The 17,073-nt window shown below is 34.6% G+C and overlaps 1 protein-coding gene across 3 annotated transcripts in view; it reads right to left on the reverse strand.

Moving 5' to 3' along the window:
- Positions 1-12,199, reverse strand: part of LOC143248893 (guanine nucleotide exchange factor VAV3-like) — a 31,575-nt gene extending 19,376 nt beyond the window's left edge. For 2 of the 3 annotated variants that reach the window (XM_076497805.1, XM_076497807.1), the window contains exons 1-3: positions 12,140-12,184; positions 10,301-10,321; positions 8,528-8,617 (exon numbers count right to left, since the gene is read on the reverse strand). In XM_076497805.1, coding sequence (XP_076353920.1) covers positions 8,528-8,617; positions 10,301-10,321; positions 12,140-12,163 — 135 coding nt within the window. In that variant the 5' untranslated portion in view covers positions 12,164-12,184. Of the gene's footprint in view, positions 1-8,527; positions 8,618-10,300; positions 10,322-12,139 lie in introns of all 3 variants that reach the window. The other variant, XM_076497806.1, reaches the window with a different exon arrangement.
- Positions 12,200-17,073: the final 4,874 nt, after the last annotated feature.

The raw sequence follows: 17,073 nt of genomic DNA on the forward strand, positions 1-17,073 counted from the left end.
GCACTGTTGATGAAGCATCGAGGAAAGCAGAACAGACAGTTGGTGAAGTTGCACTGTATTATTCACGAACAGAACCTGTGCAATAAAGAACTTGGTTTTCAGGCACTGATGGCATTAGTGACAAAAACCATTAATTTCATCAAATCACGAGGGCTCAATCACAGTTAGTTTTGAAGTCTTCTTAAAGAAATTGATTCAGACTATGGTGACCTTGCATATCACTGTGAAGTATGCTGGCTGAGTCGAGGGAAGATGCTCAGAAGATTCTGGGAGTTGATTGATGAGGTGATAGAATTCCTCAGAAGTAATAACAAAGACACAGAAGTGATTTCCATGACTGATCCAGCATGGCAAGCTGATTTGACCTTTCTGGTCGACATTACACAATACTTGAATGATCTGAATTTGAAGTTGCAAGGCAAAAATCAGCTTATCTGTCAGCTTGCAAATCACATCTCAGCTTTCAGTTGCAGTTGTTCTGGCAGCAAGCAGCATCAGGCAACTTTGTGCACTTTCCCACTTTTCAGTCACAGCTACAGAAGAATCAGGACATTGACACACAAGTTTATGTTGTGAAGCTAGATATCTTAATTCAGTCCTTCAACTCATGGTTTCATGACTTTGACCAATGCAGATTGTTGATGAAACTTTTTGATGATCTGTTCAGTGTGTCAGTGGATGCCTGGTCAGCAGAATATCCGCTCGAACTTACTAATCTCCAGGCATCTGATAAATTGCGTGCTATTTATCGAGAAAATAGTTTGCTTGACTTCTACAAAACGTTGCCTGATACATTTGCTAATCTGAAAGAGAACGCACTTGTCCACACCAGCATGTTTGGCAGCACATACTGCTGCAAACAGGCTTTCTCGGACATGAAACTGAACAAAAACAACACTCGCAATCAGCTGACTGATGATCATCTGGAAGCAGTCTTGCGTCTTTCAACGTCAAACATCAAGCCAGACATTTCTAAGCTCGTAGATGAAGTGCAGCACCATCCATCACACTGACTTTGTGAAAGTTGACGCATCATAACATTTCTTAGAATAATGTGCAAACTCTTTGATGTAATCATTATTTTGTGTTCTTAAAAGTGATGTCCATCTTGTGTGAAACAACTGTGGGACGATTTTAATCTTCACTTTTTTGTGGCCCCCAACAGTTATGAGAAGTTTGTTTGTGGCCCCTGACTCAAAAAGTTTGTGCACCACTGGGTTACAGAGTTATCAAATAAAAAATCAGACCCCTCCTGCCACACTCACTATTTCACAATTTGTTGCTTACATATAATTATATTTTATCTTCAACCAACAGAAACTCAAGATTTTCATCTATCAAATGTGTTGCATAGCATTCTGTTCTCAATGATTAAATGTCAACTTCACACAGACTACAAACAGCTTTGACATGAGAAAATTAACGAGATTGGACGAATTTGTAACAACTGTTGTCTTAGAGTTAGGAAGCCAGAAATGTTTTGAGAGGTCAGGAAATTTGTCGACTTTTTGCGTGTTGTTAGTCTATATCGTTTGGAGCGTCATTTAGTTAAATAAAAATTATTAATTGCAGTACTACAAGCAGTGTAAAAAAATTACAGCTTACTCTCTTTGACAACCAAGAGCAAAAATAAGAACATTTGATAAATACTTTATTTCTTATTTTTCATGTTTATTCTAACTGTAACTAAAATGTAAAAATCAAGATGGTTTTAGATTAGTTAATATTAGATTAAGTAAAATATGTAATAATATTAAAATAAAAATGCTTCATGAGGCACACATGAGAAATGCTTATATTAGTTGTAGTAGCTTGTTGGTAATGTAATTCCATAGATTAATATGAGCTACACATTTCCCAAGTAATATACAACTTATTATAAGCAAGCTATAAAACAATACAAAGTAATTATAAACAGATGCATACTGCTACAAACGTAGAACTAAATATGACAAACAAATGTGGTTTCTGATTACAATATGAAGTGATTATAAAAAGAAAAAAGGATATTTTTTTTTGTAGTTGCAAGGTCAACCAGATTGATCAATCTCTTTTTGAGTTAGGTTAGAGAAACTAACACAAACTATCAAGTTTTACTGAAGAACAACGTTTTAAACAACATTTAGGAGGTCTTTGGGATTACACAAAGGAAGTTTGATATTTCTGAGATAAGGAAAAGCAATTTTAACATTGCACATGGACTATTCAAAACAAATATTCAATATATTCATGAACAAATCTTTATTTATTAAACATACTTCACTAAGGAATGATGTTTTGTATAGACATAATATTAACTGAAAGACAGCAAAATTTTGTGAAGATATAATGCTATATTGAAAAGCAGAAGTATTGAATTGAAAAAGACTTTAAATAAGTACAAAGATGTCACGTGGTTGGTCCCATAGACTGATCCCATGCTCATAGAGTTAATAAAATAAGGCAAGGATTTTTATGTTTATTGTGATGAAGAATAATTTTATCCATCCTACAGTTATCAAATTTTGTTTGCATAACCACTAAAAATTTTCTAAACGAATATCAATATTGCTTAGGCATAGTAACCAACTACATAGTTATTAATTGAGTGAAACCTTCTGTTGATTGCAAATTATAAAACAGTACATGTCAGAGAACTTATGACAATTTTTGAGAACAAAATGACATTTGCTTTCCACTTGTGTCTCCATAAAGCAGAAAGTTTTCTCATTACAAGTTAGCAGTTTAACTTAGAAAAATATAAAACTGAAAAATTACATGAAAATGTATAAGGCTATATAAGACTATAAGAAAATGTTGAAATAGCCAGCATGGATTGGTTTGTTTTGAATTTCGTACTAACTATACGAGGGCTACCTGTGTTAGCCATCCCCAATTTAGCAGTGTAAGACTAGAGGGAAGGCAACTAGTCATCACCACCCACCACCAACTCTTGGGCTACTCTTTTACCAAAGATTAGTGGGATTGACCGTAATGTTATAATGCCTCTATGGTTGAAAGAGTGAGCATCTTTGGTGTAATGGGGATTCAAACCTGTGACCCTCAGGTGGTGAGTCGAATGCCTTAACCACATGACCATGCTGGTCCAGGTGACATGGACTGAAGAAGTATCATGTGATAAAGAAAATAAAACTTGAGCATTTATTTATATATATACATCTTTTTAAAATTAATGAATTCTTATATTTTACTAAAATCTGAACTTTAAACTGTTTTGATGCCAAGTTTATTGATTAACATATGTTAACAACAATTGATTGATTGATTGATTTAGTGTTTTATGGCACAAAGCAGCAAGGCTATCTGCACCAGACATTCGGTAAAAATGTAAAAAAAAATAAAATAAATAACTAAATAAATGTAGTAATAGACATAAATCTCCTGTCCATTAAACATTTTCAAAAAAACATGGGTAGATAGCCACGTAATCCATATGTATGGAGGTCTCGCAAAACGCCATACCTCCATGTTGTGTCGTAAGCCTTCTCTATGTCAAAGAATATTGATACAAAATGTTGGCGGTTGAGAAAGGCTTCTCTGATAGATGTTTCAAGACGAATTAGGTGGTCTGTGGTGGAGTGCTGTCGACAGAACCCACACTGGGTGGGCGAGATGAGGTTGTTTGATTCAAGGAACCAAACAAGACGAGCATTAACCATCCTTTCTAATGTCTTTCAGAGACAGCTCGTCAAAGCAATTGGACGGTAGTTTGAAGGAATCTTGGGATCTTTCCATGGCTTAGAGAAAGGTAAAATAATGGCCTGGCGCCAGGCATCAGGAAAAACATTCTCCTGCCAGATCCGGTTGAAAACAATCAGGACATCAAGAGAAGCAGGAGATAGATGGTGCAGCATGTCATAATGAATATCATCAGGTCCAACAGACATACTGGCAGACCGATGAAGGGCCATTTTTAGTTCCACCAGGGTCAAGGGACAATTATAGTCAAAGAAACAGTCGGTTCGAAAGGAAAGAGGTGATCGCTCTGCCCGAGTCTTGATGGCCAGGAAGGTGGAGGAACAAGCAGAAGTGCTAGATACCCGGCAAAAGCTTTCACCTAGAGTGTTAGCGATGTTCTGAACATCAGTCACCTCCTGACCATCAGAGAGTAAGATTGAGAGGGGGACAGAATTGTAGTGCCCATTAACCTTTCGAATCCTGTCCCATATGATCTTGGAACTGGTGGTAGAAGATATGCTGGTTGTGAACTTAATCCAAGATTCCTTCTGGCTTTGAAGTCTTACCCACCTAGCATGTGCACAGGCCCGTTGGAAAGCAACCCGGTTTGAAAGTGTGGGATATCTACGAAAAGTATCCCAGGCCCGCTTTTGAGCCTTCCATGCTAAGTGGCAAGCAGGATTCCACCACGGACGAGGATATCGTGGAAAACGTGTCGAGGTTTTAGGAATACACTGAGCAGCTGCATGTGTAATACAGTCAGTTACTGCTGCTACACAGTCGTCTATTGATGGCTGATTTACGATGGCAGGATCAAGTTCTGCGAGAGCAGTGAAAGTGAATCAGTCCACCGGGGCACGCGGGTAGGGTGGCATCGACCATGGCCAGTCTCTCTCAAAAGGATCGGAAAATGATCACTGCCTAGTGGATTATTGTCAACCCTCCATGATAAATGGGAGAAGAATGAAGAGGAGCAAACTGAGAGATCAATAGCGGTAAAGGACTGACTAGGTGCATGAAAGTAAGTGGAGGAACCAGTATTGAAAAGAGAAAGATTGTGATCAGAGAGCATCCGCTCTACAGATCGGCCCCTCCCATCAATAATAGCACTTCCCCAAAGGGGATGATGTCCATTAAAATCCCCTAGGATTAGAAATGGAGATGGCAACTGTTCAATGAAAGCATCAAGATCTGATTGATCATATGTCTCTCCAGGGGACAGGTACAGAGAACAAACAGTGATGGTATGACCCAAGGAAACACGGATGGCTACAGCCTCCAAGGGTGTGTTGAGTGACAAAGACAGGGTGGGCACGTGTTGATCAACCAACAGTGCCACCCCTCCATGTACTCGACCATCACACAACCTGTCATTTCTGCCGAATGGAGACAGTATCAGCAGTTTTGAGAAATGTTTCTTGTAAAGAAAGACAAACAGGATGGTAGGAAGCAATCAGCGTTTTGATATCATCTAGATTAGAATGTAAACCTCGACAGTTCCATTGTATCAAGGTGGCCATTTTTAAGAACGGGTAGGTGAAGTGGCTGGAGAACCCTTCGGTTTACGACCACGTCTTTTTTCTTTACTGTCTTTAGTCGGAAGAGGTCTATCAACCTCCATGGATCCTGCTCTGGGTCAGGTGGGCAGGTTTTTGTTATTGGAAGAGGAATCCAGTGACTGAGGATGCGAACGAATAATTGTTTTGTCTCTTGTGGTGGGAGAAAAAGATGTATCAGAAGAAATGCCTGTATTTGAAACTGAAGGACGTGGATCTTGAGGTTTGTTGGAAGGTATGGGAGGAACAGAGATGGGTGTGGAAGTCGATTCATCAACCTTTTTAACCACGGAAGTCAAAAGGCTTTTCATTTGTTTTGAAAACGATTCTCTTGGAGGCACAGAGAGATCTGACTGCACTCCCACTGTAGTTGTGGAATGAAGTGCAGCAGCATATGTCCGAGATGGAGTTGTGGACAGCAATTTCCGAGCCTCAGGATAACTAATGTTATGTGTCGTTTTCAAACGCTGCACCTCTTTTTCCTCCAACCATTTTGGGCAAGAATGAAAGTAAGAGGGGTGAGAACCATTGCAGTTTATGCAATGTGGGTTCATGTCACAGTCATAGGCATCGTGGTCCTTGCCTCCACAACAAGCACATGTCAAGGAACCACAACAAGATGTCTTTGAGTGGCCTAATCTCTTACATTGGAAACATCGAAGAGGGTTTGGTATGTATGGCCGAACCCTGCAAATGAGATAACCTGCCTTGATGGTGGCAGGTGCACGTGGTGAAGTAAATGTTAAAACGAGGGTATTTAAGGCAGTGTAACTCCATCTTTGCGAGTGGAGATGCGCCTCACTGCACAAACTCCTTGAGTGGAGAGACCAGCGAGAATCTCTGACTCAGGAACGTTCTTAAAATCCCTTTCAACAATAACTCCTCATGAAGAATTCAAGGTAGCATGGGGTGTAACCTCAATAGGTATATCCCCAATTGCCTTTGAATTCAAGAGGAGTTCACTGCGTTGGGATGTGGATGTTTCAACCAATATGTCACCAGATCGAAGTTTCTTTACTGACTTTGGAGAGCCAGCAAGTCCCTCTAGTCCCTTTTGAATAAAAAAAAGGGGACATTTGCCCTAAAGGTTTTTCCAAAAGAGAATGTAATATAAGAATATGAGGTACGTGTGTCACTGATGTTGAAGATTGCTGTTCTGAGTATTCAAGACGTGGTCGTTTACCTACTGACTGATTTTTTACAATTATTTAAATTTTTTAGAGGATCCATAGGAAAAAGAAAACATTTCGGTACCCACTGACCCCACCCACCATGGAGCCCTACAAGGGGACGCACTACAAAGTCACGCAAGGACAATGCAGCAATGCCAGGGTTTCGTGAGCACTATACCCAAACACCAGCATCAGCACAATGTCCACAACACCTGTTGAGAACTTCCAACACTGGTACTTGGTTGACTCTAGCCCAAGTGGACCAGCCGATTGATCCAAGGGGGGCCACCCAAAGGCCACCCGTCTACAGGAATTCGAGGCCAAAGTGGTGTGTTAGGGTTGGACCCCTCAACCACCAGGATCCTCTCCTCCCCTTCACGGGTCGCCACCCACGGCAAACACGTGGGTGGATGTTTAGATCCCAGAGAAGGTAACCAGATAGAACAGAACCTTCCCTGGGAGGTCCCCTCACCACGTACAGTAATCCGCACCGAGGAGGTTAACAACAAAGTAGTTTAAGTTTCGAATGCTTTTCTAAAATGTCATGATGTGTATACTTGAACTATTCATAATCAAGAGGATTAAAGAAAAACAGTTGTCATTAGTAGGTTCTATTAACTGATGAGCCCACAGTAACCAGAGTATTTAAATTCAAACTTAAGCTCAAGAGCAGTTTGAAGACCAACACAAAAATAATTTGCTTTAGCATTACACAAACACTTTTCAATGCAGAAATAAATTTGCCAAGCAAGGTTTACATTCTAGTTGACATAAATATTTTATTTAGAAACTTTCACAGCATTATTTGGTTGATTATTTGGAATGTTGTACTCTCTGTATAATTCAAAACCAGTAATATATTGTATCTAGTTTTGACTCCATTCTCTCCTCACATCAAGAGTTTGTTCTCTTTTTTTTCTCTTAAAATACACACTGTTTGTAGGTTCTTTGACCATTTGAAAATTGTTGGGAATGTTCCAGGCTTAAGATTTTTTACTTAAATGTTCTTTACTTAAAATAAAAACAGAAATACATGTAAATATATGTGTGTATATGTAACATACACAAATATAAATGTGTCAATAAACATACTAATAAAACTATATGCATATGTAATTGTAAATATGTTCAAAAGCTTTAATGAAACTATGTAAGGCCAGTAAAAGAGACTCAAATAAATACATTTTCACAAAGCAGATGAAACACATTATAAAGATGCTTGATGACTGTGTAGTTTTCTCAAGATAAAATGCTCACATAAAGTGTGAATGACACACAATGTTCAGTTGAATCCTCAGCTGCTATTGACCACACTTTTGGAGATAAGCCTTTTTTTTCAATAATTTCTTGTCTTTAAGAAACTTGTGGTTCCCACAGTTTAAAAAAAAGGGTATGAAACAACAAGAAGGCAAATCAATACCTATTAAACTTAACAAAAGTAGCTGGTTTTTAATTAAACATTTCTTACTTGGTACACAAATTTGGCACAGTGAATACATATTTGTTTGTTATTCAGCACAAAATGACACAATGGGTGGTTTTTGTTGTGCTCACCACAAACATTATTTGTAATTTTTAATGCAATGAATACATCCACTAGGCTACAATCCACTTTGTTAATACCATTCCCTAGCAAAAATGATTCTCGACAGAATCCTCACCTCCAAATGTCCTATATTTTCATATACTTGAAGTTCTAAAGGGATACATATCTTTGTTAAAAGTTATTTGAACTAAGATATGGTTACATTACACATGTACATTATAACAGAAACCATTCCCTGTGTTACTTTATGCTAATGACGTAAGAGAGATTTCAATTTTTTTTTCTTCTCTGGATTATTTCAAACAACATCTATTGGTTACTTTTTTCTCTCTCTTATTTAAATGATTAAAAGGTTTGTATAGAATTTAGATTTTCATAGATAACTATCTACCTTTGTGAATAACATAGAACAAGTACTGTCTACCGTAGTTTAATTTATTTAATAATTTCTCGTCTCTCCATTTTCATCTTAACTTTATATGGCATTATCAAACACCGTAACAAGTTTTGCTTCCACTTTCAAACATTAAGTGTTACATATATTCTTCAAAACAAAACAAAAATTAACGCATTACCTTGTCTTTATTTCCACTTCTTGTGATGCTAACATCTTCAACTTTGTAATCACTAAGGATTAGAGCTTCCTTATAACTATACTGTTCACCCTAGAATAGTGGACACAGAATATTAAAAAAAACACTTTTAAATAAACTTTATAAAGAAAATATATTATTTACTAGAAATTGAGTTATAATATTAACTTTTTAACTTCTAAAAGCTGCATCTTGTCTTAAAAAATTTCATATTTTCTAAACAAGTTTTAGCAGTACCTACTACTAGAACTTGAAGCATGGTTTTAGCGAGAAAAATGTACACATTATGTTTTACTCACTGAAAAACTATCAAATGATACAATAAATTTAACACAATTTGCAAAATTGGCAAGTGCCAGAAGTAGCACTGATCAATTTAATTTGAGAAAAAAAAAATCAAAATATGAATCAGGTAATTACTCATACAACACTACATTACGTAAAAAAAAAGAAAGAGAGAGATAAAATTAAAAGTCAAACATAACAAGTGCTATCAGAGTGTGTAAAAAATTAATCACTTTACAATAGAGTAAAAGTCAAATTAAAAAAATACCAATAAAGAACAATTTGAACAACCTGGCAACATCATGAAAATAAACACAATCTCCTAACAAAACCTACACTAATATGAACTTGTATAACTAAACACAAAAAGTGATTTTATAATCTGGTAATAATAAAAACACAGTAGCAATTTGATAACAATGTGTTCATAACATCACATTAATTAAATAACAGAGTACTGTTAACAATAACAACCAATCAACAGCATGAAGATAAACAAATCAATATAGATTACTCTAAATTTTATAACAGTATTTACACACAAACATTCTAACAATGTGCAAACACAAACATCAGAATACAAATAATACTGATGATAAAAGATACACAATACCAGCAAGCTGCATCTAATTAACTAAGTATGAAGATTTCTGTTAACAATTTGATGGAAATAACACATATCAACTTCAATTAATAGACATAAAAAGTACTTTTCAGAACCTAAGAAAAATACATAAATAAACAACTGAATTTTAAAATTACTGCTATTAAGTTCTTCACAGTACATATACAATAACATCAAATCATTTATTGTACAGAATACTGCTACAAATCTAGTGAAAATACACATGAACATTTAAACACTGAACACAGAGAATAATGCTAACAGTTTTGAACACAAAGTGAAAATCTAGAGAAAAACATTAACAACCATTACAGTAAAACTTGCCTTGTAAATTACTGGTGTAGTAAATGTGGACCTCATCAGTTTTTTACACACTTTTGTTTTTAACTATTTATGCACCAAATTAGTTAACAGTTCATGGCTTTGTTCATTACAAGGTTTTTATTAAATAACATATTCATTACGAATTTTAAACAAAACAACCACCATTACTGCAATTAATACCATTAATTATTAATAAGGTTTCCTACACATTTTACAAAAAAAAAAATGGATTACTACATCTACTTTTCTATTGTTATTTATAATGAATGTTGTAACAAGTAAAAAAAATATAAAGTTACTCAGTATGACGTACCACAAATAATGAATATTATATAAGAACCAAGGTGGTAATTTGAGAGTTACAACTACAACAGTAATGTTTATATTGCCTTTCATAATTCAAATGCAGCATGCACACACATTTATATACACCTGCTAGGTTAAATAAACCAAACAAAACAAGATAAGCCATGCAGAAGTATACATAGATATGCATGTATGCAACTGAATAATAAAATTACCCCAAACAGTTTGTCCACCATCTGCTCCGTGTGGCAAGAAGGAAAAAAGGAAAAAAAAACATTTAACCCTGAATTACAATTTTAGGCTTGAATAAAGAATATCCCTTTTCACAAGGCCTAATCATGAATATCTCTGGTGACTAAAAATTAATTTCAGACATCTACCACAGTATGAAGTAGCCTAAAATGTAAAGAAATATGACTAAATGAAAAATATCTCTAAATGCATCATTAAAAAAAAGAAGATAAATTAATTTGATGACACATATATTTCTTTACTTCTCAGGAGAGAATTTAACTGTGCTTTCAATAAACAGTCTGTGAAGTTAAACATATTTTCCTGGTAGACATTAAGTTGGTTCCAAGATTATATATTTCAATGCATAAAACCCTAATCACTTTATTAATGCACCTTGAGAACTACTGAAAATAAAAAAAACACAAATACTGACACAACACATTGCAGCTTAATATAAAACAACCACATAATTACATTTTCTCAACAGAACTTAAGGAAATTAAACAACATAAATAATTCCCTGGAGACATTCCTCCTCCATTCAAGTTAAAAGAATTGTAAAAAGTAATAAATGAATTACCATGGTTTTATTTCTTTTCTACTTCCTGAAGAAAAAATAACTTGAGAAAGGGACTTTAGCAAAGTAAAATACAGCATCAAAATACCTTTGCACATAGATTTTTAGAGAATTCTTGTGTAAAGCTACAAAAGAGCTATTACATTGCTATTTTTAATTTTGATATCACAGACAAGAAAGAAAACAGCTAGTCCATACCACTCATTTCCAACACTTGAGCTATCCTTGTCTGACCAAACAGTGGGTTTGACTATGACTCTCATAGCTTATCCATGGCCCAAAAGTTGTGCAATGTATACCATGAATCTTCAGATTCACAATCCAGGAACATTAACCACTAACTCATATCTGATTTGTAGACATGTACTGCCCAAAATTACATACTACACAATAATAAAACCTCAGACATTAATTTAGCAGAACAGTTACGGTTAGACTTAATGGCAGAAATGAAATGTTGAACTCAAAATATCCTAGTATAATACTGTTAAAATTTCAATTATAGATTAGCTGTTAAAACTTGAAATTTAGAAATTTAGAAATTACATTTATTATTGTAAATATTTTATGGTATTCTTTGAAGTTAATTAGTTAACAAACAGTTTTTTACTAACTGAAACAGATGCATTGCACTTGGTCAGTAAATCAGATCTATTATTAAATTTTTCTTCAGCTATTCAGAGACACATAAAGATGGAGATTGCATCAGAAAAGGGGCAAATAAGAAGGAAGCTACTGCATAAAACTTCTAAGTTCATCATCTATTTTATTTTTCATTATATTCATTGCAACTTAAATTCACGAAAATTTCCAGACTTTAAAAGATTTGTAAATATATTTTATTTTTTCTTGACCTTCCAGAAATTCCATGACCCTTACAAACATTGTCAGACATTCAGTTAATAGTATTAACATTAAAATGTTCAATGTAAAGCAGTTGTAAAGCCAACTTCCCTGGCATCAAGAAAATCTATTTGATAGTTTAATATTCCATCACCTTTATCAAGTTTGTTTTTTTAGTAGTTGAATCAGTATCTATCAAATATAAGCATCTAAAAACGTAATATTTTTGCAAAGCAAGACAATTTTAATGCATTTTTAAAAACAGTTGATTACAAAGTAGAAGTAATTGGTTTACACCCTTTAAAAGACTTGAAATACACTTTGATATTACAACTAGAATGGAATTATTTTTAAAATGAGTATTTTTCTAAAAAATACAAGAATTCCAAAAATTACTTACTCTTGTTGATTTACACATAAGCATTACTTTGTCAAACACAAAGATGTATCTGTAATAATACCAAAGAATTATAAATATGCAACAATCATAATAAGACATTGCACATATGTACTTTTAATATCAAATGAACACGAATACTTCAATTACAAAATTGAATAAATGTTCTGATATCTATACACATATTAGTTTAAATTCTAACATCATCTCTACTTAAATTCTATGTTGACACTAGTTATTAATATCCTATGTTCTCGTTACTGACCTGGTTCAGCCATTTTGTGTACAGCTAGAGTAAAATACATAGTCTATTTATTAACCTTATATTTCTTTGTTGTTGTTGTTTTTTTCTAAAGGAAAAAAAGGAAAATACTGGAAACTATATCTTTAAATCACTTCCATCATTTTCATTACCACTATTAGCAAGACCCAATGTGAAATTCATCTGCAAAATAAATCTTTCTATGTCAGCTTGGAACTGGAATAAGCATTTCTACATAATGATTTTATTAAAATTGGGATTTAGTAATAGTCAGCTTTTGTTTTCATACTAAGATGTAGGGATGTTATCTTTATATGTTTTCTTACTCTTTGGCATTGCTCATACTGTTTTAAGCTATAAAACACATACATGTGTGTGTATATATATATATATATACATACAGTATACAAACTCTTCAAGTTATAAGACTTACAACTTTCAAATACCTGAGTTCACATAAAAAAAAGTTATAAATCTGCTATCTACAACATCACACTTTCTTTTTTCTTTATATGGAGCTTATTTTGTGCCTTATTACTTTATATCTATTGTTGTACAGTTATAAGTTATTAATAGTTCATCAAACCACTGAAAGAACTACCAAATTTCTTCCTTTCTCAACCATGGTCACACCTTAGAGTAGTGCATTACTTGAGGAGCTTTGGACTTGTAAAGTGAAAAAACAATTTTTATCTAAAACACGTTTTTAAAAACCAACATATTTAATGAAATGCAGATAAATAAACAACTATTTCAATGCTGACCTTAAAAGGTGAAATTAAAACATTTTTAATGAAACATTGAGAAACCAGTACTCTCTGGTTATGTCTAAACCTCAAATTTGTTCAAGATACTCTATTTTGTCTAAACCTTCAGTCTGTCTATAAAGAGTTTTGAATTTCTAATGAACATAGATTTACAAAAATCTCTGTGTTTAATTAAGCCTTTTCTAACTTCTGCCTTTACTACCTCATAATTACAAATAGGAGTTTCTCACAAGAGTCAATAATTTTAATATGCTTTATAAATATAACTCCAATCAATTTCCAGTTGTATAAAATCTGTAAATTAAGATTTTTAAATGTATCAGCAAACATGCTTTTACAAACCAAAAACAAAAGAAGCTGAATTGCATCAAGTGTTAACTGTAACTTTTATAATGTGTTCCTGAAACTAGAATCATGACCTGGTTGTATCACCCTGTCAAACTACTTTCTATATCACAAGAAAAAGCCTGCAAAATCCATATATACATGCCTATCTTTAAACAGAAGAATATTTTTTTACTAATTTTTAACAAAAACATTTTATATTTGCATTTTACCAATGACAATTTAAATTATCTAGTCAATAAGTGTTGCAAGAATGTTGACTTAAGCTCAGAATTTTAATTATATATTTTTTTTCTTTTTAAGAAAAAAATAAAATAAATATGGGTCACTCTTATTTGCTACAGAACAGTCCATTACATTTGATGAATGGTAAATCAAATACTAGAAAAATACAAGGGTAATAAAAGTTGAGTTCCCTGTAATATTCACCTAAATAAACTTAGCATTTAAAAATCATAAAAAATAATAACATATGATAACTTTTAAATAATTTAGACATGTACACACTAAAAGCACAAATTAATATACCTAAATATAATCATGCATGATGACCTACTTTTTTCTTAACATGAAGAAGATATTCCATTCAGCCCAAAACACAAAATAAGGGATTAAGTGATTTAAATAAATAATAATTTATCTTATATCTTCATAAAGAAAACATTATATCCATTGATGTAATTTACAATCACTCTTGATGTAAATATAGTTGCTATTGCATTGAAATAAGTGTGATAAGAAAAATAATAATCTTTCTCAAACTTCTCAAAAAAGTCAAACTTCATAAATTCTGTGGGTTTGTATGCAATAGCAGTTTCAAGCTTCCATGTTATAAATAGGGCCTGGCGCTTCCCCCTGATCCTTGACCCCTCATTCTCTCTTACCCCTTTTTCTCAATATATATTATTTATTCCTCTTGCAAGATAAAAACCTCATAAAGTTGTTCCATGGGAATGTTCACTATTAAGTAGTATCAACATATAAATACTAAGATACAAGATGGACCTTTTGGAATCCTATGTTTATAAAATATCTGCTTCAGCCAAGACCCCCCCCCCCCAGCAGAGAAGTACAAAACATCTGAATACTCACTGTCCAGCTCATCTAAAAAAGTTTTAAATTGTCGATGATTTAATCCTCGTGTTCGAATATAATTTACGCATTGGACGACATTTTTCATGACTTCTGTAAAATCCAGAACTTTGGTGCACAAGCTCTCTTGGTGAATAATGCAATGGCTTACAACTACGTCTTGTGCTCCAATTGCAGTTAGAAATTTCTTGGTGAATTCATTTGTCCTACCTGTCATGGAAGGAGCACCATCTGTTGTAACACCACATAATTTATAAGGATTCAGTTCAAACTTTTCTACAACCTTAAGCACTTGTTCACAAATATCCTGTCCTGTGGTTGTGGAGGAAAGGCTTGCCATATCTAAAAACTCTTCGAAAACATCAAAGCCTGCAGTAACAGCTCTGATGAAAATGACAAGTTGGGATGTGTCATTGATATCAGTGCTTTCATCCAAAGCCAGACTGAAAGCTTCACACGAATTCAATCTCTTTCAAAGTTTCTTTGATGTCCTCTGAAAGATCTTTTGTCCTGCGTGAGACAGTAAAGCGGGAAAGGCTAGTTTGCTCCACCAAATATTTTTTCTCTGGACATGCATATTCTGTGAATATTGTTAAACAATTTTAATAAATTCTCCATCACTGAAAGGCTTTCCCTTTTCTGCCATACATTCACAAAGCTTAAAACTCAGTTTTGTCACCAGTTCTGAATTTTTCTTGAAAGTGGTAAAACACCTTGTTGCTTTTCAATGGATGTTTTAAATGTTCAATTTTGTCCTTTCGTGCCTGACCAACAATTTCATCAAACTGGGAGGAGTGCTTAGTTGCGTAATGTCGCTTAATATTGTACTCTTTCATGACTGCAATTGTAGTTTGACAGACGAGGCAGACAACACCTTGATTATGTGGGACAACAAGATATTTTGTGCACCATTCACTGTTGAATAACCTTCCCTCATCATCAATTTTTCGTTTCTTAACTGCTGACATTTTACTAGCCCTGAAATCAAAACAAAAATTATTCTCACGAAAATAGCAAAGTAGAAAAAAACATAGAATTTATTTACACATGGAACCTCTTATGGACAAAAACACGTTTCTAAATTGGCATCCCGATCATAGCCTTCCGGTACTTAAATTAATTGAGAATAGCAAAATACAGTGTGACCTCGCCTATTCGCGGTTCGCCATTCGCGGCCCCGCATATTCGCGGGTTATGCGCGAACTGCGTTTTTGTAGGCCACAGAGACTGAAAGGGCTTTTCGAGGAGATTTCTGTTGTATTTACTCAATCAAGCCGTTTTATCAATTGTCGTCTTCACCAAACAAGATTGACTGCTATTGGCTGACTGCCTCAGCTTCCCCAACAACGCAAACGGCAAAGCACAGCCCGGTAACGCACGGTACAATTTAGTGAAATACATAACAGTATGCAATATTGCTACATTATTACTGCATCAATGAGTATAAGTATCATTAGTGTTTGGGAAGCATTTCATTTAGTATATAATCGCATACATATACGTTTTAAAACTGCATCCAATATTCGCGGTTTTTCGCTATTCGCGGGAGGGTAAAGAACGTAACCCCCGCGAATAACGAGGTCACACTGTACATAGAATCAGATTCATCTGAAAGCAAAAATTTTAATAAATTCAGTAAAGTCACAACAATATGCTAAATAATAATCAATTTACCTTCAATCTCTTGTAGTAACTGTAAAAGGTAATAAAATTTTCACCAATAATGAATGACGGACAGCAGAGGTTAGGGAAAATTGTCGCCAGCGGGCGAAGGCGAGGTTCAGGACATGACGTTGAGTCGTAGACAATAGTGCTAGTGCACGTCACCTATTCATGCCCTAAGGAGGCCGACCAATCGAATTCGGCCTGCTCCTCTCTAGCAAAGATAATTTTAGAAGTTTGTCGACTCGAAGCCTGGGAATCCCGTAGGATCGATGCTTTTAAAAATATTCCATTTGCGTTGGATTACAGATCAGGCCACATGGTTAGATTACAACAACTAGGGCCACACTAAATGGCTTGGCGGGCCGGGTTGTGGCCCGCGGGCCGCCTGTTGCACACCCCTGATCTAAACGAATTCAGAAGGTCGTAGTTTTTCACACATATACACTCCTTACTATTTAAATACGTCGCTTATTAAGTTTAAGAATGAAAATAACAATATGTCTCCTTATCATACTACAGTGGTAGAAGTCTTGTTTATATGATACTAGAAAAACAAAACTTTTTTATTACGCGATGTGCAACTTCCAACTTCGCGAAATTTTTAATCTGTTTGACGTATTTGCAATACGGGTGAATTTTCCCTTTCCCGTCACGGGGAACTTTATTTTTCTCTATTCACACGGTACAAACATGACGTCACACGTGGATCTATTGCACTGGCGCCACGGGTAATTGGCTAGTATTGCATAATAAGATACAAATTGATCCACGTACTTTTAAGTATGATTTACACATAACCTTCAACT

The sequence above is a fragment of the Tachypleus tridentatus genome, chromosome 4 (genome assembly GCF_004210375.1).
Source record: "Tachypleus tridentatus isolate NWPU-2018 chromosome 4, ASM421037v1, whole genome shotgun sequence".
In the NCBI taxonomy this organism is placed as follows: Eukaryota; Metazoa; Arthropoda; class Merostomata; order Xiphosura; family Limulidae; genus Tachypleus; species Tachypleus tridentatus.